Genomic DNA, 24,448 nt, shown 5'->3' with positions numbered 1-24,448 from the left:
CTTTCCGAAAAATGATCGTATTCGATGCGAAAGACTTTTTAACATTTTTTTTTTAAATCCGCAAATAAAAAAATGTTTAGAGCATTGTATGATTTTGTTGCCTCCTTGTATTTGAGTTTTAGGCTTCAGCACACATGAACATATATATATATATATATATATATATATATATATATATATATATTATTTATTATTTATTAAATTCGAAAAAAGGGCAGGACTTTTACAAAAATTTGGTTCAATTATGTTCAATAACCGAATTTGGTACAGTTTGAGATATTGGGCGATATCTATTGGAAATACTTTCCCACTATTCTCAGGAGATCATTATGACTCATAATAATCTCCTGAGGACGCCTATTTGGTTAGCGAAACGAGAGTCGAGAGACCGTATTTTTGTTCTGGTGTTGGAAAAGTGTTTTCAATAGATTCAATTTACGCCAGAGCTTCCAGTACGAACTATCAAATCGAGCGATATGTTCATGTTTGGTAAAATTTCAAATGATGAAAAGGTTTTGGAGTTTTCACATTTTGAAGAAGTCGATATGGAGATATGGATGAATTATCAGTGCTCTCGTTCTTGTCTACAGAATTCTTACGAAATTACCGAGCTCTGAAAATTGTTTTGGGCACTTTAGGAAATGATTTCAAGCTAAAAAACAACCGAAACATTTCTCAACTGTCCCGAAAGCACTGCCAATATTGTAGATATCTTTAAATACAGCATCTTCACGAGTACTTAATTTATAATGTTCAAATAGTTACATCGAAATTGCATTAAACATTGACATTCTCACGGTTGAAGATAATGAGTTGCCAGCGACGGCTAAAAAAACAACCAAAAAAATCATGAAGGTCGCAATATTCAAGGTGTATGCAAGGCCAAGGCCGATTTATCACAGTAACCGATGTAACTCGAGATAAACATTTTTAACGTCAAAAATTTGAGAAAAATATCGCTAAAATGTCGGTTGTCTTGATGAAGGTTATTTAGATATACATCTTCTACTTTATTCAACACATTTTTCGTCAATGCCCTTTTATATTTTTGACTTGAAAAAAAAAGACTTGTCGAATTACGATCCATGAAGTCACACACCTACTTTCTTCTAAAATCCTACTTTCTATATTTCTTAAAACGTGTCTAAAAAATAAAAAAAGAAAACGGTGTCATTCTTGTTACGCTACATCCACACACAAGCAATAAAATGCAACCATTGGACAAACCAGTTTTTGGACCATTAAAAACATATTTCAATTAGGCAGCTAATGACACCTGGATACATAGGAAAACCTTTGACAATTTATGACATTGCTGACTTGGTCGGAAAAGAATTTCCACCTGCGTTTACACCAATTAACATTGCGAATGGTTTCAAGGCTACAGGATTTCATCCACTGAATGAGAATATATTCTCAGATGCTGACTTTTTGGCAGCAAACTTTTCAGATCGTCCTCTACCCCAAGAAATTTCCACACAGCCTGATCGTCTTTTGCCTGAAGAATCATCTGCACAGGCTGACAAATCACTGCTCCAAGAACCTCCAGTCGAAGTTGGTCATCTTTGGCCCCCAGAATCTTGTGCACAGACTGGTAATCAGTTGACTCCAGAATTGGTCCAAGAGTCCTCTGATCAACCTGAAATGTCCTTACTCAACATTTCTGACATACCTCATAAATTTGGACCAAGTTCTTCAAAACTTATCACCACTGAAATAATTCGCCAACATCCAAAAGCCGCACCTCGAAAAGGAACACATAAAGGTAGACCAAAAGGTAAATCTAGAATTCTAACGGATACACCAGAGAAAAATGCGATTGAGGCTTTAAAAACAGTTAAAAAAGTAGCTCTTAAAGATGATCGTAAGTTGAAGATAGGCAAGAATAAGGAACAAAAGAAAACAGATAGAGTAAAATGAAAAGTCCTCATCCAGTCTGACTCTGAGGATTCGAACTATTCCGTCCACTACCCTGATGACTCTTATAGTGAAAATGAAAACAGTGATAGTCCGATTGAAGAAGGTAGCGTCAATTATGAGTATGAGATAGAAGACTTTGTGATATTTATTTATGAAGAAGAATACTTCGTGGGTAAAATAAAATTCCTGAGTGAAGAGGGAGTTTTGATAAATTCCATGCAAAAGTCTTTGAAAAACTGGAAATGGCCTGAAAAGGAGGATCTGAATTTGTATCCGTATCAAGATATTAGGAATAAGATTAATCCACCAAAGCGAGTCAACTCAAAAAGAGAAGTTTATCATGTTCCAGATTATTAATTTTTGTTTAATACAGCATTTTTGGTGGATGAATTACGTAATTCCAAGCCAAAGTATTGTCGACTATAATGAATACATAATAGATAAATGATGCTTTTTAAACAAAAATATAGTTGTTAATAACTGTTTTTATTTGCTATTTGCAAAGACTCATATGATTAAATAATGATCACTAATATTATTTCAACAGAAAATTAATAAATTATGGCTAATGTGTTTATCTTGATTTGAACCTTCTCTGTCCAAGGTACAACGGAGACCGTCAAAGGTACATCTGGTCTGTTGTACCTGGGTCAGTTTTTCCTTTATTTTTCAAGTGGGTAGTGGTCCCAAGTCTTTAGAAATATACACAGTTTCATTATTGAATTGAATTGAATGGGGCAATAACTACTTTTATATTATTTATGTTCATGATACTTTTCAAACAGTCAACATTTCAACCTTTATATAACAACATTTTAACATTGTGACTTCATTACTAGATATGAAGATTGCATTGACAATAGCAATATTTACTTGTGACTTCATCAACAGATATGAAGATTGCACTGAAGATAGATAGCAATATTCATTTATCTAATTTTATAGTTGTTTTATTGGTTGAATTCAGTACTAATCACTCAAAAATGGCTATACACAGATAGTATAAGCGGAAAAACAAATCTTGTAAAGTGTCAAAGTTACTTGCGAGTTTTTTGGCAGTGGTCTGCCGATTTTTATACCCGACGTTTCGTCTACGACTGCGGTAGATATTATGAAAGGCGATGAGGCAGCAGAAGAACTCTAGTTGCTATGAGTTTACAATCTTTGAATCTCATGATGTTTCATTAATGAACTGAGATAATCCTTCATTTTCAATTCAGGAATGTAAAAAGAAATTGTAATCAATCTTTGAAAATAATGAAGGCGATATTATTATTTTGAATTTTAACAATACTGGTATTGTATCATCAACCTCATCAAGACGAACCAACCAGTTCAAACAACAAATTTACCTAAAAGTATACCAAAACTTCACTCTTGAATATTGCGACGGGATCAATTATTCTACATAATACGCTAAGGACAGATATATTTAAACTAATTTCGGAAAATGTTGTCCATAAATCATGCTAGGTGAGCTAAATTTTGAGATTACGAACTTAGTATAAGACCAAAGCGGTTTTGCTTACCTCGTCGAAGAACACTTGGGTTTTGCGAAGGATCTGCTTGAGTTCTGTCAATTCCAAAAAGTTCCTCTTGAGGGCTTCGGCGTTCTGATTAACTTCGCGCAGTTCGTTTTCCAGTTTTTCGAAGGTTGCCTGCGAAACAATTGGGCTTATCATTTTTTTTTTCGGTCTTTAGTAGCAATAATAAAAATTATCTTTATTGAAGAAATACTAACAGGCAAGATATTATTCCTAGTACTTTTAAGTATAACATTATTGTATTTTTCGACGAATTACGACTGTTTATAAATTCTGGCATGTTCCGTGAGTGAAATATTCAGAATGGTTTGGCGTCAATGTCTGGGATAATATTGTTTGAAAGGGAATAATTGGGAGAATAATGTCTCAAGGTTAGCTAACACTGGTTAGGTAATTAGGTTTCCTTCAAAATAAAAACGAAAGTTATCTTAGTAACCTACTCTTCGTAGTTTTATAGTGAATGTACTTTCATCACCATAGACCACTCACTCGTAATACCAGAGAAGTTATAAATCAGAACATTTTAATATTCACGACGTTGCAACTGATTTTATATTTTTGCCGATATGATAAAAAAAGGTCTACTTAGTTACAGCCTCAGCAACTCAAATGTTACGGAACGTCTTGAAAGGAACAATTGAACGAAATGAAATGTGTTTTGAAAGAATGCGCTTCAAACATTTACTACATAATATTAATTTGTGAATCTATATAAAAAAAAATTAAAAACAGAACTGTCAGTTACCTAAGAAATGTCTTTTGATTTGTATAATCTGGTAGTTGAATATATCTAGGACTGAGAGAATTAGAGGTATATGGCACATTGTATAAATTGGAAATTTTTTCATTATATTTGTAAGCGGAGTGTTGAGATAAAATGTGACACTATTCCTAGATTACCGTCTAGGAACCCAAAAATTCAGCATATGTAACAGTTGAGAGCTGGTGATGATATTGTTTTTGACCTTGAATAAAAAAAGAAATGAATAATATTTACGTCTTACCTCGAGACTACAAAAATTGTGAGTTACAAGCAATTCATAATAGGGTATTCATACAGTAGGATACGTGCCTTCAAGTTTAAGAGACATATATTTTAGGAAGCGCCTCTGTAGGGCTTCTAGTTGATTTATATGAACCTGATAGAAAGAGACTCCACAAGACAGATGTAATAAAGTAATTTCAGTGTTGAAGCTTTTTCGAAGTCTTTTGTATTTCTAACTAAGCTGCTGTTAGAGTAGTGTCAATATGTTTATTGAAAGAAACGTTACATACAATTAAAAATAAAACCGCAACAGGATTTGATGACATTTCTGTTAAGATCTTTGAAAATCTTCCAGATAATGCTCTGAACCATCTAGTATCTCTGATAAATGGATCCTTCAAAGAAGGCATATTTCCACAGTTTCTCAAAACATCAATTGTCATACCGATCTATAAAGGTGGTGAAGTGAGCTCTCCTAGGAATTTTAGGCCCATTTCACTCATTCCTACGTTAGCCAAAATCATCGAAAGACTCGTTAAGAAAAGAATGTTTGCCTTTTTGCAGGCGTGTGATATATTGAGCATCAAACAGTTTGGATTTCAGTGCAATAAGAACACAAATGATGCAATTTTTTCACTTTTATATGAAATATATACTGGAATCAATGATGGGGAAGTTGCGGCGGCTGTGTTTTGTGATTTTTCGAAAGCTTTTGACTGTGTGAATCATGAGATACTGCTGCGAAAGCTTCACCATTACGGATTTAGAAATAAGGGACATTCATGGTTTACGACATATTTATCTGGCCGCACACAAGTAGTAAAAACAAAAACAATGTCAAGCTTACGTAATATACAATGTGGTGTTCCGCAAGGACCAGTCTTAGGTCCAATTTTGTTTTTACTATATATCAATGACTTGACGATGCTTGACATTTCCGGAAGTTTCACACTATTCGCCGATGATACCACCATACTATGGCATAAAGATAAGGAAACCGATCTTCAACAGGTCATCAATTCAGATATAATAAAGGTTAAAGAGTGGTGCGACTCAAACCTTTTATCCTTCAATATATCAAAAACCAAGATAGTGTCCTTCAAATGCCCAGTATCTGATATTTCTATCAACCACCAGATCATTGAAAACAGTGTGTTTTCTAAATTTTTAGGACTATACATTGACAACGGTCTCAAATTTAATGAACATGTCAAAAACCTGAATGAAAAATTGTCCTCTGGTTGTTACGCTGTAAAAATTGCTGCAAACGAACTAGGTTACACAATCGCAAGTCAGTATACTACTCCTTGATAGAATCACATTTACGATATGGTATCCCATTCTGGGGAGTGTGCAGTGGAAATGTTTTTCAAAGTGTTTTTGTTTTACAAAAAAGAGCCCCGAGATAACTCTGTAAATTAAAATTTCGCGGTTCGTGTAGAGTTCATTTCAAGCAACATAACCTTCTCACGGTAGTGTGTATATTTATACTTGAAACAGTGTGTCTCATTTATAAACATAAACAAAATTTCATTACAGACAGTAGATATGCCACCCGCCAAAGTGACCATATCAAATTACCTTTACCATATTCCACTCTAGTTAAGGACTCCATTATATATAACGGCTGCAAGATGTACAACCACCTTCCAAACTATATCAAAAATATACAGTCCAACACTAGCTTCAGAAAAGCTGTAAAAAGAGTTCTTTCCGATAGAACCTATTATAGTTTGGAAGAATATTATGCGGATATAATAGACTAATAATAAATATACCAAAACTTTACATTTTGATATCATATACCAATATTGTTTGTTATATTTTAAATTTTAAATGAGTGACTGACTGCTTTTCAACAATTCAATTTTATAAAGTAGTGACTACGTATACTATGTATACTAAGTAAATAATTATCTAAATGTTATTCATATAATTTAATTTAATTCATTTTATTTATACAGGCTTTGTCAACAAGATGTTATTCTTTGATAATAAAGCATATTTTGATTGATTGATTGATTGAAAGAGATGAATGAATCAAAAGTAACACCTAGATCAGTGAGTGTGTCAGGACGCTCCAGAACTTGATTGTTCATGACGTAGTTGTGTAAATTCAAGTTCGTTTTTAGTGAGTAAGACATTACATTATATTTGGATATGTTGAGAGATAGATTATTCTTCCGACACCATGTAGCAACGCGATTTAAATTCAGGGCAGAGACGTTCGCAATCATTAGAACATGTTATATTGTGATAGAGTTTCAAGTCATCTGCGTATAAAAGGAAATTGACATCAATCTCAACTCCGATATCGTAAATGAACATATTGAACAGTTGTGGTCCTAGATTTGATCCTTGTGGAACATCAGATGTGGCTATATATTCGATAGACTTGAGGCCATTTAGTTGGACGTACTGCTTACGGTTGTAAAAATACGATTCATTGGATAACCCAAAAGTCCAAAGCTTGTTGAGTAGGGGTCATGTTTAATCTCGCTCTCAGTTTTCTGAATGAATTTTTATTAGCAATTCTGATGGCTGCTTTGATTTCTGCCCAAAGACGTTTGAATTCGTGAAAAACGTGCATGTCGCCGTTTTTTTGTACCTATGCATCATCAAAGTAGGCTGAATAATTATTTTTAGATTTTATCGAGAATTTTGGCACGTAGCGATCAAATACACTGTATAATTTTTCATAAAAGTGAAGACAGGCATCTCTGCATTGCGAAACGCATTTAGAAACGTCCAATCGAGATTGAGGGAGATTGAGTTAGCTTTTTTAAAATTGTATGCATCTTGGAAACATGATGCAAATTTCGAGTTCGTTTTGAAGTTCAGTTCGCATGTTATTTCCAAAGCAGGATGATGACCGTCCTCTTTTACTAATGGATCTAGAGATTTTTCAACGAGACAGACGTGATTGCAGAATACCAGGTCTAAAAGTCTGTGCATTTCATTGAAAGCGAAGTTATTTTGCAATATTTCTTTTCTTAAATTAATTTTACAATGTGTCCGTATGTAGTAGTAGTCAGGTAAATCTAATAATTGAAATATTATTTTAACAAGTTATTTAGTATACTATCAGGTATTGGTCCACCATCTTTATTCAAACTGTTATTAGGAATGTTTGCTTATTTCTACACTCTCCTAGGAATCTAGATGCCTGTTGTTGTTTACTTGTCTAACTAATCTTAATGAACTAAAGTATATGGAATGGTTTTGTTGCAAAATTTGATGGGCGACTGCTGATTTTTCTGCTCTTCCATATAGGTGTGCTAAGTGTTCATTATATCTTATTTTAATAGAAATGTAAGGACTGCGATGCAAAATATAATGGACAGACAAAAAACATTATTAAAAGAAGATATAAGGAACACTTAGCCCACCTAAAATATGGAAGACCAGAAAAATCAGCAGTCGTCCATCATATTTTGCAACAAAACCATTTCATAGACTTTTCAGTTCATTAAGATTAGTTAGACAAGTTAACAACAACAGGCATGTAGATGCCTATTGAGATGTCTGTAAAATGTAGAAATGAGTAAACATGAATAACGATGATGAACCAATACCTTATATTTATACTATATAACTACTTAAAAATAATATTTTGATTACTAGATTTACCTGACTATTTCATAAGGATACATTCTAAAATTAATTTGAGACTAGTAGATAAGGCAATATTGTGAAATTAATTCAAGACACTAAAGACGCAGGTAACTAGAAGAGGTATCTGTGGTATAAATAAAGATGATATTGTAAGTATATTTAGTTTAGTCTTCCTCTTGAAGATGATCAACTGGAGATCGAAACACGTGTCGAGGTGTTAAAATAACGATTTGTTGTTGGAAAAAAATTCAAGTAATATTGTTAGTTGTTAATTTTGATAAAGTTTCTTTGTTAGCGTATTAATTTTTTAATCTAATCACAAATGAATTAGCATCGTTAGATTCGTCGAATAATCCTTTTTTAGGAAAGTTATTGTCAAAAAATGAACGTGACATACTAGTGACAAAAAACTTCATTGGTAATAGTAGAAAATACGAAATTGGTTAAATTAGACAAAAAAATTAACCTTTCAGAATGCAATGGAATTATGTTGAGATATCCATACTATCGTGAACCGTTCTCGAAATAATCGAAAAATATTGAAATCATCGATTATGATTCTTTTGCTCTGGTATCTTTATCATACGAAATTTGAAAAACAATTTCAAAGAGATTTTTCGATTGAACTTCATAAAAGTCCCGATATGCAATCAATTTATTTTTCATACGACGTTTCGTTTACTTAGGGACCCTCATCATTTTTTGCAGACCTGTATTTTTTAAACAAATTATGATGCCTCTCCCAATCCTGCTTTCACCTATGTACCATTCATAATTTTTTCTCGATGTTTGACTCCAAAAAATATCGTCATAACTAAGTTGATTAATCTTCAATTTAATATGTAGATGACTGCTTGATATGTCATAACGAAGTGTAAAACCGAAGTCTGTAATGAATATTCAAAAATCAATTGTCATCAACTTATTATTCAACTGTGAAAATTTCAAGAAGCCAGCATGTTATCATAACGTCAAACAAGTTACACGTTCCTAAATCAATGGGCGACAAATCTGACGACCGTGAGGGTCACGTAATACCATTTGAGTGTGGCAGAATTTGTTGAATACTGACGAATGATCAAGGTATAACAATTTTTTTTAAATAATTGTGAGACGAAATTTCAAATAACAAAGTTATATACCGTAAAGGAAATTGTTTCTGATGCTGTGACATCTTTTTTAGCCTCTAAAAAAGTGTTTCCATCGATCAAAATTCAACGTGTATTCAATCTCACAAATTTACGTTGTTTTCTAGCGATTTAGATTTATAATCGGAATGAATCAGCTTTCCATTTATTTTTCGCCCATTCAGCCGGTAATAAATAAAACATTATTTACTATAATAAAATATATAGTTAACAATAAAAACTCAAATAAAATAAACGATCATGGCAATCTGAAATTCCAATTGTTAATTATTACCACGTCTTATGCAACATACATAAAATACCGCAAATTCCAGTATTTCAAAGTTAATGGATGTCACGCGCAAATAGAATACTGAAAAGGAAAGGAAACTTCACTTTCACAAGTACGATTGATACTGTTGAAATAATAAGCAAGTATGTAAATTTCAAATATAATCCAATAGAACTTTCGTAGATTCATTGCTAATTGAAGCATTTCTCAAGTAGTACTTTCGTAAAGTAGACTCAACACATGGGCTTAAAGTCTCGGGCTCGGGGTTCAAAATTGGCCTTATTCATCAACGTAATCTCCATCAAGAGCCACACAAACATTCCAGCGCCGCTCTAACATTTCAATACCACTTTTGTAGAACGATTCATTTTTTGCCTCAAAATAGGCCTTAGTTTCAGCAATAACCTTTTCATTGGAGCGAAACTTCTTATCGGTGACCATTTTTTGAGGTCTGCGAACAGCCAGTAGTCGCAGGGAGCCAAATCTGGCGAATACTGTGGATGTGGGAGCAACTCAAAATTCAATTTATGTAGTTTTGCCGTTGTTTTGATTGACTGTTCACAATCATCAAGACATCCTTGTTTTTGGTCAACAGAGTCAGCTCGCGCGGCACCCATTTTGAACAGAGCTTTCTCATAGTCAAATGCTCATGCAATATGAAGCTAACACGTTCTTTTGATATATTTTCGATAATTTGGATTTTTTTCAATTTTCTGGTGTTACTGCCTCATTTGGACTTCCACTGCGTTCAGCGTCATTGGTGTCTCTACGACTACGTTTGAAGTCAGCAAACCAACATTTAATTGTTATTTCTGATGGAGCGGCGTCCTTATAAAATGTTTCAAGCCATTGCTTCACTTGCACGGTATTTTTCCCATCAAGAAGCAGTGTAAAATTAAAACACAAAATTGTTTTTGATCCATTATTTCGAAAATAACAAAAGTCGTGTCACTCATAGCATAATAACTCACAAACTTATGAGTAGAATATCGTGAAATTTCAACAGCTTTCTTTGAAAGGTTAGTATTAACTGAAAATGCAATAAGAATAGCGTCATCTATGTGTCAGGTCTGAAACTTTTCAGCCCACGTAGTTGTTGAAGACTGAATTTTTTTTGTCCCCATTTTCAATTACTAACTCAAAAAAATGTGTTTCTGTTCATGCAGTTTAGTATTTTTAACTATGAAAGCTATTTTTTTATCACGCTTTTATTAGCTTCCCCTGTATGTATACATATATGTTTGTTTGTTTGTAACTCTCAAGCTCGGGATCTGTATTTGATAGAATTATCGACATTATTGCTTGTTCTATTCGCGGGCAGATGGCGCTGTACGTAACCTCCTTGATATAACTCGAACTCACTTTACATGTATTTCTTCATTTGAAAATAGTTGTTTATTATACAAGGGAAAAAAAGTATTAGATTTTAGCTCACGATTGTGTTGTCAAAAAACCGACAGCTAAAATTTAATATTTTTCCCGTGTATAATACACAATTTTTTTCTGTGACGGGAAAAACGACGATTTAATATTGAAAAATTTCTACCTTTACTTATCTGTTCTACTTACTTATGTGAAAAAAGGATTTTAATAAAAGTGACATTTGTTACCTGTCATCAGAGATGAAATGTCAAACTTTTTTCCCGTCACAAAAAAAAAGTTTTTTTTATCAACAGGCGCGCCTGCTGCCTTATTTGTAACCATTCTTTGCGCTTCTTTGCTCCTTCTCCGGAGCAGAATCGGAAAATATCAATGGTCATTTTTCTAAACAATATACGGTTGAATGATCCCAAGTTTAGATGAAATAAATACAGTTTAAACAGACTAAAAAACACGCTTTTATAGCATACGAAACTAAAAAATGAAAAATACAGTTTAAAAAACACGTTTTCAAAGAACATAGAACTAAAAAGTTAAAAATATTTTTTTTATGAGCTTAAAACAATAACGAACGAAAAATACAAGTATTATTGTGAGAAAAGCGTGGGCGCTTTGTGACATATTTTTTTATATCAAGCGCCCGTCGCTTTTTTCATAATAATACTATTATTTTTTGTTCGTTATTGTTAAATCTAAAGAAATGAACTTTAAACGTTCAAGCCAGTCTCAGACATACCTACACAGTAGGTTGAATAGACTGACGCCTATCAGAAAACAGCTACTCCCCTGGCTAATACTTCGAAGGGCGTTGGATTATATCCGACAGGCGTCAGTGCAGGAATCTTCACAGAAAATTTCCTGCATATGCGATTGGCAATACAACTGAAAGAGTCGACTTTGAATTTCAGAACTTTGCACTGATGAGTGGCTAATGAGCCCGAAACCGGTCTGCAAGTGTGCCCGTTCCAAAATTGAAAATCGACTCTTTCAGTTGTATTGCCAATTGCATATGCAGGAACTTTTCTGTGGAGATTCCTGCACTGACGCCTGTCGGATATAATCCAACGCCCTTTGAGGTATTAGCCAGGGGAGTAGTTGTTTTCTGATAGGCGTCAGTCCATTCAACCTACTTTGTAGGTATACCTGAGACTGGCTTGAACGTTTGAAGTTTATTTCTTTAGATTTGTTTACTGCCAGTTTTCAAGCATAGCCCACTGACTAATAAGAAAGTTCATTATTGTTTTAAGCTTATTTAAAAAAAATATTTTCAACTTTTCAGTTCGATGTTCTTTAAAAGCGTGTTTTTTAGTTTTTCAAACTATATTCATTTTTCCTAGTTTTTCCTATGTAAATCCACCACATGTTTTACCTTTTTGTATGCAGAGAAATATGTTTTTGCTATTGAGTAATAAAAAAGTAGTGATTTTTTAAAACATCGATCTTTCTTTAAAATGACAAAAAAACACGTCAAAAAAAATGACAAAGGTTAATATCAAATTCTGACTGAGGCGGCTGACTACTTTTTAGCACCAGAAGTTAGTTAATTGGTTTTTGAATCACTTTTGAAGAACATAAACCAAAGATGTTCTGTTCTATGGGTCGAATACCATTCGACCCATAGATGACAGACACCTATCTTGATATGTGACTACATTCTTCAGTATATTTGTTTCTACTATCTTAGACGGAATTTGATTGGGAATGAAACACTACAGAAAATATGTAACTCCACCTAAAAAAAGCCCATACGAGTTAGGTTGTTGAAACGTGGTGGTCATTATACTGGTTCTCTTCTACTAATCCACTGTTTTGTATAGAGTTCTCTCATCGGAACGGTTGAACCAACAAGTACTCTACATAATGAAGTTGGCCTGGAGCTGGTCATAATAGTGGAGCTGGTAATGAAACCATTGCAACTAATACCGAAAACCTAGACTACGAAAATAGTTTCAGGCTCCTGACAAAATCTACCAGAATTAGCCCATCTCAAAGAATGTTACTTTTTCACCAATTTTGTTGAATCTTGAGAAACTATCAACTGACATTTTACGCACCAGAACTGACAATCTGGCAGTTGACGTATAATAACTGACAAACGTGTTAATATATTTTCACACGTTCACACGTTTTGCATGTCAGTTTTGGTACGTCAACTATCACATTTGTAACTTTTTTAGACATGTATTCTATTATTTTTTTTTTCGACCATGAACAACACTGGCAGATAATCACTCTTGCTATCTAAAAGAGTATTCTCCAAAAAAAGTAACCGACTTTTTACCTAACCTAACTAACCTAACATAGTGGAGAAGTACCCCATCTTGTTGGAAATTGAGATTCCACTGAAGAAAAGTCTAGTTGATTCGTTGATTTTTCTTTTCTTCAAGTGGTTTTATTACTGTCTTCCTTCCAGAAAAAGATGATTATTTGATTTATTATTATTATTATTATAGTTTTGTACTTCACTGAACAAAAATGTGTTTTCCTTGTCCTTATTAAAGTATGAGAGTAATGTTCAATGATTCTTACCTCCAAATCAATCATCTCTCTAGGCTGAGGTGCTTCTGGATTCTCCCCGGTATCGAGCATAGGGATTCCATCTTTTTTTATCTCTTTTTCGAGATAGCGCAGTTTCCTTTCCATCTCATCGCAACGCCTGACTTCGTTGACGAATTTCCTTTGAAAAGCATTCACGTCAGGATTCAGCTGCAAAAAAAACGTGTGTAAAAAAATGCGAGTCAGATTATAAACAAAACTTTTTTGAATTACTGTATTGCCGTTTGACCCATCTTCGACTTCAGCACCAATTTTGCTCGAGGTGATGAATAACAAAAAAAATTGTTGTCAAATGATTCGCATTATCTATCAACTTTCAATTTTTTTGAAAAGTAGGGTTATCCTAACATATCGAAAACAGTTATCACTAAAAGTTTTCTGAATGCAATTTTTCAATCTATGTGCAAAACTTCGGATGCATAATTTTGATTTTTTGCCCATTTTCGGTAAAATACATTGTTATACCTTGATAGCATAATAATATAATTTATTTCAATTATTGAAAAGCAGAAGCCTGTTGCACGGCATCGTCATGATAATCCCAGATGAACGGCAGTAAAGTAACAAAAGTAGGAGTAGTTGAAGATGAAAAAAATAGAATTAATGGATTTATCATTCACTCAATTTATATTGAGGTCTGAACACTTCTGTCTCTGGACCTTCAAATAAGTTGAATGAAGCTTTCGTAGGCTTCCCCTGTATTATGATATCCCGAAATTGTTGACTGTCGTGCCTTCAAGGAAGTGATTATCTAAGTTGTAAGAAGTAGTTGGCATCATCAGGATTTATAAAGTCAAACTTTGCGTCGTTGAAAGTTTGAATGTTGAGAAACATTTATATCCAAGAGAAAATTTTATCGAAAAACGGATATGTTTCGGGCTTTTAGCCCATTATCAGTATGGTCAGTCAAGTGTGAAGGCTGGGTAACAATTGGTTGCCAAAAGAAACACAATTGTACGGAATCAAAAGCAGAAGCCAGCCGCACATCTGCGGTTTTGGATATTAGATCTTGTGTTCACAAGAAAACTACTAAATTGACCACAGACGCACCTAAAGCTACCTGCGTGACAATCGGATTCGGGAAATCATACAGATATGGAGGATAAAAGAGTCTTGATATACATATACAGTGTGACCCATTTTTAATGGAAACACTCCCCTAAAATTTGAAGTTGTAAACCGATTTTAATAATTTTTTTTTGAAATGTCAAGTACTAAAAGGTCTACCATGGGACAAAATTTGAAATGTTTATTAAAGTTTCAGGGCATACTACGATATTTTTTCTTAGTCGAAAATTGGGAATTTTTATTAGTGATTTTTTAATTGAAAAAATCACTACGCCACTGGATTCAGAGTGCCTCTAAACAGGTGTGACCAAAATTTCATGAAAAAATATTCATTATTAACAAAGTTATGACAACTCAATAATTCGAAAACTCACACAGCTAACAGTTACAAAAAACACATGGCTATATCAACAGATATAGCCATGAGAATATTTTTTTATGATTTCAACAATAAAGTGCCGCCAGATGAAAAAAAAACGAATAGCGTAAATATTTTCAATGAAAATAACGGAATTGCATTCAAGTTTTCACGCAAATTAACTAAAACTAAGACTATTGTCAACAATATTCACCTTACAGTTCTTCGAATTATTTTGTGTCATGGCTGCAAGATTGAGCGTAAGAGAGAAAATTAAAATTGTACGCCTTTCGGGAGATGACGTTAGAAGTGCTAGAGAGGTTTGTGTAGTATTTAATGAGAGACATCCAGATCGTCCTCGTATTAGCTGCAGTACGGTAAATAAAATAAATAAAATATTCAATGAAACTGGTGCAGTATCAAAAAGGATGTTAAAAAGTAATCCTGTACAAAGACGAAACAGGAATGACAGGAATGATCAAATCATTTATCATCAGTACAAGGAATGCCACTTCAGATTTGAATATTCCACAAGAAATTATTCGCAGATGTCTCAAGGCGAAGAATATTAAACCTTTCAAGCCAAAATTTTTACACACACTTCAAGAAGGCGACGAAGCAAGAAGCCTGGAATATTGTTTATGGGCCCAAGGGAAATATTTAAACAATAGAAATTTCCTAAAAAATATTTTATATACCGACAAAGCCACTTTCACTACAAATGGAGTAGTGTCATCACAGAATTGTCGCTATTGGGCAGCGCTAACTGGGTAATAAACTGTAAAAGCCAGTATTCCCAAAAAATCAACGTCTGGTGTGGGATATTGAACGAACGAATTATTGGTCCTTTCTTTTTTGAGGAAAACATTAATGCGCAGAGGTTTCTAGAATTTTTAAACACACTTGGTTTGGTTTGTTTGTTACTTGTTGTGGAATTGGCCGCGGTGGTAGTGCGCTCGACTCACGATCGGAAGACCGTGGGTTCGATTCCCGCTTCGACCAGATATTTTTCTCGAGAGAATTTATTTGGTTGAAACTGGAATGATTCTGCAACCGTATTAGGAATCACACGTTCCTACTTTTTTGAGGTAGCTCTGACCAGGAATTGTATGACCTTACAGTGATGATGAATACATAGCTGAGTTTGTTACTTTCAGTGGCTACAAAAATCGATAGAAAAAACTAGATGTCCGTATTTAAAAAATAAATTGATGACGAAATCTAATGAACGAAACGTCGCATTGCCAACCAATTCACAAACTAAATACTACATTGCAAATATGTCTACCAAAGTATTGAAAAAACAACATGAATCTATCAAACAAAAACTAATCGTTTTCCAAAAATACATTACTAGTGTTAAAAATACCATTTCCGCGAATCAAAGATTAGTAATTGTCTTCAAGAGAGAACCATTGACGTCCACTTGTAAGGAACTTTCTGTGAAACAGAAAGAGAGCCAAAAATAATATTTGTCTCATATTTGATGGAATAAGCCTATATTTGATGAACATCCATTATGTATACTAAAGCGGCGTTCCCACGAGGCGTTAATCACGACAGTTAACCACGCTAGTCAACTTTCGTTCGTGACACTCACGAAAGTGTGAATTTATAAAACGTTCACACGGTTGGGGGGTTCGTGCCGTTCACGCCTCGCGTTTCGACTAGTCACCATCGAAACATCGATCATGAATGATCTAGTTGTTGAAAGTTGTGCTGTTCTAAGTTCGTTTTTTGCTACTATCTTAGCAAAAAATATAGAGTGCTTACAGGACACAATTACAAGAAAACGAAAAAAAAGACGTTTTTGGGTTAGAGAATGGATACAGCGCTAACATCTATCACGGTATTCCTCCAAACTTGGATCATATAACACCTTTTCCATCGAATATAACTCCAAAAAACGCGTAGTTTCACTGTCGTTAAACTTAATAATGCCACGTTGCTGTGACGACATCTTGGCTTCACGAACGGTATATCACGACTGCAAATCAAACAGGTTTGATCTATCCACGCTTGAGTCGTGCGCCGTTCCTCACGAAAGCAAGTTTAACGACTATGCGTTCACACAGAAGTGTATTTCACGAAAGCGTGGTTCACTGTCGTGATTAACGCCTCGTGGGAACGCCGCTTAATGTATACATACAGTACGAACATGCCTCAGGAAGCTATTAAAAAGCGAAATACGTTTTGTGAATTGTTCACTGAAAATCTCAGAATGAGTGTAACTTAAAAAAATCTGACAAGTTTATTAGTAAACCTTCATGCCAGATACACTCAAAGGTCACTTATAGTAAAGCAACTGGTTGTTTTTTTTGAAGACGACAATCCGAGGTTTGTTTACTTATTCGACATTACTACATCATTATATTCGTATAATAGTTCTGAGTCTGTATTTTTTTGGGGGGAGAATATCCTATAACATCCTTTAGAAAAAATTTTTTAAAATATGTACAAAGTCATTTGTGTTTCTCTGAAATTTTTGTCGAGGTACTATTTTGTCCAAAAAGTGGTGGAACTTAATTAAATTTCGAGTAAACCAAATGCAATATTTTAATATTTTTGAAACAGTTGTAAAAAAACGCAAACTACAATTATCACAGACTCATAATTTCACCATCAAAGAGAATGTGCGCGTATTATATTTAATAGCCATAACATTTGACAAGTCATTTGATTTAATTCGTCAAGTTTGTGGCTATTCGTAAGTGTTACCTGTGATGGTTTCTAACCAAAACTATTCACGAAACAATCAATGAGCGAAATTCCGAGTGATTATGCTCCACCTTTCCTATATACCGTTGGTAACCCTATACGGGGTGTTTATTAAACATGCGGCAAAACATTAAGAAACTATTCCTTGGACTATTCTAATGATATTTTGTCCCTTGATGATTTTTGATAGGGCGCTTTGTTTCGAAGATACGGGGCGCAAAAGAATTTCGATAATAACAATTTTGGTGATTTTCAAATTGTTAACGTAGGTATACGAAATAAAAGTATAGCGTACTACACTGGACCTACCAAGTGATAAAAAATCTAACAATTCCATTGATATCTATCATTCCGATTACTACAAACGGGTGCAGACATTCACTCGTAAGTGATCCTGGTGTTTTTGAAAGAGTTCGGGAGTCGATGAGGAGAAGATTGGATTCTTGTATCCGAGCGGGGGGTAGTCGTTTTCAACAGAATTCAATGATATAATATGTAAAGTTAAGAAATAAAATTTTATATGGAGTACAGCACGTCGAATAGAAAAAATCACAAAGTGAAAGTTGGAAGCTACAAAGTGATTTTCATCCATATTACAAAATTGGAAATTTTAACGCTACGTCAGCGTTTATTTAGACACGGCTTTATAAGTGTATGAAAACAAGTACCACTGCAATTCATTTGTCTCCATCAACTGCTTATACCATTGTTCAACAAGGTCAGGGCTTAGCCATTAGCGTTATATAGGAATGTACAAAAAAATTCAACTGGAACATAATCTAGTCAAAGTTGGTATTGCATTGCTATATAAACATTATAAAGCTACAGGAAATAGTGGTTTCGAAAAATTTTAATGATGATTTTTCATTCTTCATTTTATTCAATGCAGAACATATACCTCCACATGCATACAGTATTACCCATATAAAATAAAAGCACCTTATAAATCATAAATTTCTCAAGCGATTTTTTTCACAAGGTAGACACTCGAGAAGTCTACTATAGTACAATTCTATAATAGTAGGCACTAAATTCTCAGAAATATTATTGCATTAAAATGGAAATATTGTTGTCAAGGTTGTGATTCTATATATTTTATCATCATTTTTTCTCATCTGTTAAGTATAATTTCCGTACGCCACTGCAAAAGACAAATTAAGGCAAAAACGTTAGTCATTTCTGAGAATGTGTGCCTATTATTTTGGAAAAATAGTGTAGACTACTAGAATATAACATTTCATGAATGATTTTTCGTTTTCAAAGACAATTTTTGTTACTTTTCAATTTTGAAAATGGAAAAAAATAATCAATATCAATTATTCCACTAATTCAATTTTAAAACTCTCATCAAAATTCTAAATAAGTCTATATTCAGCAAGTTCTGGTTTATCACAGTCTAAAATTCAATTACATCGAATTTTGTTCATTACTGAAAAAATTATAATAGTCTAGTCCGAATTTACTAATTTTCCATTGAACATTTTTCAAATGATGGAACAGATTTTCATGAGATTCTAGATAGTCATAAACCAAAATCCAGTGGACTCGTCAGACTTTTGATGATAGTTCCAAAATGTATTTAGTGGGATGATTAAAATTTCATTTCTTTTATAACGACGAACGCATTTCCGCCTGTTTTGACAAACCATTTCAAAATATAGATAGATTTTGTTTTGATCGTTTATGAATTTATCATTTTTTGACAATAAAAAATAAAAGTTGGCCCTGAAAATGAGGACTTATTCATAAAAATGATGTCTACCAAATTACCAAAAAAAAAAGGTTCAAAAATATATATTTCATACAGGTCCTTCCATTTCAAATGGGCCACACTGTATTTACAGTGAATAAAAATTATAAGAATGACTTCCAAGAAGTTTTCGCTTTTTCTATTCATATATCCTTTACCAGAAATATTTTACAGAAATGTAGTACAGGAAAATTAGATCCAAATCCAAGGTTCCTAAAGAAAAAAACATTTAATTATCCAAAGTTGTTCACCAGGCAATTTGATGAATTACTTCATTGAAAATGTTGTTTTCTTCTTTCGACAACTCAAGTCAACAAGAGGGTTGAGCCCTCGAACAAACTGAGCAACTCAGTGGTAACATCGCAATACAATGAAGAAAATAAGAAATGATATATTAGGAGGATATGTGACTGTGCAAGAATATTTCGGTTTTTCTGCACATTTGGCAGTCTCTCTCCTGCCAGCTGACCTGAAAGATCACTCATCAAATAAAGTAATTGGCTTCAGTGATCAGCTGGAGTTATTAGGTTGGGTTTGAATATTTGTGAGCCACAATATACCCTCGCCGTTTGCAGTGGAGGGTCGAATGACCTGCGCTAGGCTACTCTGTCCCCACCAGTAGAAACAGCTTGCAGAAGAAAAGAAGATCTTGTTGATACCAAATAGGAGCCATGACATATTAAAACAACACTCTTAATTCAAATATATTGAATTGATTATATAACAAATATGATATACAGTGATATGTATTTGTATTTCATTGATTTTTAATGTGTCAACCATGACATTAATTGTCTCATGGTTTTTATTAGTGACTGTATATCATGAGCTTATCTGAAAGGATTGAATGAAAGTTATTATAAACAGCAACTGAGCTAATAAAATCATGAAATATGAAATATTTGTTGACTCCAAACAATCAAATATTAAATATTTTCAAAATACCTATTCAATCTTGTCTGCAAGACATATTGTCAATAATAGATATATTTATACTTGCTGATGCCAGCAACTTCAGATTTTGAGTTTTCCTAGATTTTTTGACTGCAAAAAGGTCTCTTAGTATTTGTCCATCTTTGATTTTTAGGAGAATCGATTCATAAAACATAAATATATAGTTAAAAAAAGCTTCAGCCAAATCAACACAACAGTATATTTATTCATTTTTTCAAGGAACGATTGATTACCGAACACACAGGGTCAGTTACATTCTTATTATATGCATTTCGAGTGCTCTCAGGACAAAGTAAATATCATTAGAACCCTAATTTATTTCACATTTTTTATTATAATTTCTGTGTGAGTAAATACATTCTCAAAATAAATTAAAATTCCCACTTACTTACGAGCCAATTTGTACCTCCATCAAAAATTTTACTAAAAAAATATGTACTTTGCCAATTTTTCTGCTGATTTTTTTATTTCTTCTTATTTCTTTGAGGCTATTCTGAACATTTTCTTGACTTCACCTATACACGTATAATCTACACCTTTCTTGACACCTTTCCTGTGTTTGGAAATATATTATTAGATTGTTTTGGAATGTTCAAGTCTGTAAAATTTTTATGCAATTTCTAAGTCTGATAACCTTGTTTAAATTGTCTGAATCACTTGGGTTTGTCAAATGAGAAAGAATGAATACCTTTTTCTTTGATTAAGATTAAGAGAGTCTACACCATTATTGTTTATGACAGTAAATACACCTACAAGGATTTTTTTTCTTTGGATCTGTTGGTTGTGTTACAAAAATCATACTACAAATGAATGTAATATTGTGTGGGTTGAAAAGTATTGCTAACTTTTTTTTCCATTTGGAATATGCCTTCCACAATGAGGGCCACCATCGGCGAGGCCGTCAGAGGGCGCTGTCAAGACGACAGTTTAACATTTAAACAGCTATTTATGTGCCTGAGAGATGGACGTTTCAGGTCTTCCTGATTATTCCATTGAAATCGGCGAACTGTCCATAATGTGTCCAGTTTTATACCTTTGTACATGGTTTTCTAGGACGAGGATGTGTTTTGCTTAATTTTACTGAACTACTGTGAAACCCAACCTGAAACAAGTTCTTTCGGGAATTTTGCGATACCGAGATAATTATTCTTGGAATTCTCTCACACCAATACTCAATAATTCAGTGACAGTGGCAAAATGTCGTCACATATTCAATTGTGGGGAGAAAATGACCACCGTTTTATTTTACTAACCATAAATCACACGTCTTGGCACCGATCGAAGCGAATCACCTAACATGGCATAAAATCAAAGAGTAGGAAACCACATCATCCCTCCTGGTCTATTTTGAACTTACATCTCTAAACTGCACTAATCCCAACTCTCCCAATTCTGAGACACACGCATACGCCGCCTCGCTCTGCAAGAAAAGCTGGCACAAAGTCATTTCGGCACTTCTGAACAACGAACCCATTTTGGCGATTTTCGATAACACTGAACCTTCGCACTACAAAACAGAATTGATAACTATTTTAAATAAATTTTTGTCGATACCACGTACAGCCCCTTCTGGCTCGTGGGCGAATGACAATGGCCTCGTAGACATCGGCGGATAAGAAAGTTTGGAGTTTGCGACTGCGCCTTCCATCATGACGTACGCGAGAGAGTCGACAGTATTGACGTTTTTTGCCATAAGCGGGTGTCGGGATAGGATTGGGGGATATATCTATAAGTCGAAAGAAATACTACAAGACCTTGAAATTTTATCGATACGTTTCTAATTTTTCAAGAAAATATTGTTATCCAACAATGTCATGAAAGCAACCAGAATTTTCAAATCACGAGTTCGTAGGACTTGATTAATATTGCTCAAAAATAACAGTATGAGTTTGAAAAAAACCTTTGCCTGAGAAAATTTTCAAGTCAAATGGAATTCGTGAAGATTATTTTCTGAAATACTGTCAGCTGAACGCATCGATATCGATTCTCAAATTGAATCAATTTTATTATATGAATAACGAGAAATTTTATAACGAAAACATTTCTTTGGAAGTACAATTATTGAAGACACAATGTTCAAATATTTGAACAGAGTACACTTAAGTCATATGTTCAACAATAGGATTTCATTGTTGAAATCTATCTATCGAACTATCACAGATCCGGCACCCGAGTTACCCGACTTGATGCGGCTAGATGCTTAAACATCGCGTTTCGATTTCAATGAAATTGCTACTGTTCAGAATGAGGGGTGAGTGGCGGGGGATCACTGTCTCTCTCTTATGGGTGTTTGACAGTCCCCCGGTGCAGACCACACGGCACTCACCCAGTAAAGTTATCGGTCAACCACAAAATCCCGCACCTGCGGGTAACAGGCGTTGGCCGGTTTCAAGCTAGATGTGTGGGAGAGGTGTCTCGCAAGAGCCCTCGGCGGTTACTCATCCAACGCTGGAAAGGTAACTTTCCTAACATGAGTGCCCCTCGGGGTAACGTAAGGGTATGCGGTGCAGACCACACGGCGTACACCCAAAAGTTATTGATGAACCGCCCTATCCCGCACCTACACGGGTAATGGGCGCGACATCTTCGACATATGATGTGTGGTAGAGGATGCTCGAAAGAGTCCTCGACGCTTACTCATCAAACGTTGGAAAGGGAACTTTCCTAACATGAGTTCTAGGGGGGAGGTGAGTGCCCGCTCGCGGCTGGAGGCTAGTGAGCCTCATCTCCAACTGGCGTTGGCCTCTTAGGGGCAGCGGCTCCGCTAGCGGGTAAAGGGATATAGGGTTGCGGTAATCCATTCATGGGTGCATTGCAACCCCATACCGAGGCACTGGACGGCTTATGCTGTTCCGTGATCCTCGCCTGCTTCTGTACGGATCCGAGCGATCGAGGTGTCGGGGCTCGCGGTCCTTCCGGGCTCTAGTATCCGAGTCTAGTCTTGGAGGGCACCAAGGCAGACGCTTGAGGTGTCGGACCCCGGTTGGACGGAGCTACTAGTATCCGAGCTTAGGACCCCGACCGGCCACTTCCGGGACCATATTCCCAACTGATTTGGCATGGTTGGCGGGGGCAGGTGTGCGACGCGAGCACTCTCTGGCGAAAGAAGAGCTTAATTAACTTGTACGAACGTTCGGTCGAACGCTGCCGATGGTCCTGGCTCTTGGTTAGCCACACTAAGTAGATGTAAGGAGGCAACTCCGGGTTCGGTGAGCGGGAGGAAGCCCTGCGAAATTCTGTTGGTGTGGGGTGAGGGGCGGTACCCGCAAGGATTTCCCGAAAATCCACCCCTCCACACCCGATCGCATCTAACGCCAGGGTGCGTCTGGGGGGGCCTAACCGGCCCCCCAGGCCCCCCGGTGCGGTCGTAACTATGACTGCAATGACTTGCAATGACTTGCTATGATGCAATAAGTTCCAATTGAGATATTGAGATTTCTTAAGATCACACATAAGTTATTGGTATTCAAGGTGAGGTTTGAATTGAAGGATTGTTGCATTATTTTTGTGAGGTTATGTGAACCAGTGAAGTGTCGCAATTCGATTTTTATTACTAGCCTTTTGTATCTGTAGGGTTTAGTCACTGTCATAATCATATTATCTAATCAAACCTGTGAATTCCTGTAGATGTATTTATGCAGAGTTTTAATATTAAGTAACAATCGTATTTGAGTATTTTATTGCATTGGTTGAATTTGTTTAAGGCAGTGACGGTAATTGAAATTGTGATAACGATGCATAACTAAGCCTTAAAAGTCGTGTATGGTTCAGGAATGATGACACCCAGATGATGACTTCATGTCTGTGATTTTTATCTCTGTCACCAGTACCGCACCAAATAGAAATATATTAGGAATATTAAGAGTATTGAGAGACTATATCTAAGAACGCATATGAGGAAAATACCATAAAAAAATAACTGAAGAGCTTCTTGAACTCAGCAAAGATCAGCAGAAAAATTTCAGATCTACTCAGTGGACACTGCCCATTTAGAAGGCATCTGAACAACGAGTTAGAAAAAGTTCGTCTTATACGAATGTGAAACAGATGATCACATGACACAGGCCCTTTATGTGCAATAATGAAAAATTAATTCTAACAACACCTCATTGTTAAATTGTCGTTTACCAGTATATAAGACAGGAAATGTATTGAATAACTTCTATATGTAATCTATCACG

General features: G+C 34.9%; 1 protein-coding gene across 6 annotated transcripts in view; it reads right to left on the bottom strand.

Annotated features, from left to right (window-relative positions):
* Vha100-1 (V-type ATPase subunit a family protein Vha100-1) overlaps positions 1 to 21,935 on the bottom strand; it is a 110,009-nt gene extending 88,074 nt beyond the window's left edge. For 5 of the 6 annotated variants that reach the window (XM_074183148.1, XM_074183146.1, XM_074183150.1 and 2 more), the window contains exons 1-4: positions 21,829 to 21,935; positions 21,625 to 21,774; positions 13,393 to 13,569; positions 3,450 to 3,578 (exon numbers count right to left, since the gene is read on the bottom strand). In XM_074183148.1, the coding sequence (XP_074039249.1) occupies positions 3,450 to 3,578; positions 13,393 to 13,569; positions 21,625 to 21,774; positions 21,829 to 21,918 (546 nt within the window). In that variant the 5' untranslated portion in view covers positions 21,919 to 21,935. The remainder of the gene's footprint in view (positions 1 to 3,449; positions 3,579 to 13,392; positions 13,570 to 21,624; positions 21,775 to 21,828) is intronic. The other variant, XM_074183149.1, reaches the window with a different exon arrangement.
* Between the last annotated feature and the right edge of the window lie 2,513 nt (positions 21,936 to 24,448).

This window comes from Leptinotarsa decemlineata, unplaced genomic scaffold (genome assembly GCF_025532065.1).
Source record: "Leptinotarsa decemlineata unplaced genomic scaffold, Ldec_3_MD MMD2_tig00026330_RagTag_RagTag, whole genome shotgun sequence".
In the NCBI taxonomy this organism is placed as follows: domain Eukaryota; kingdom Metazoa; phylum Arthropoda; class Insecta; order Coleoptera; family Chrysomelidae; genus Leptinotarsa; species Leptinotarsa decemlineata.
This window is presented reverse-complemented; position numbering and strand designations above follow the sequence as displayed.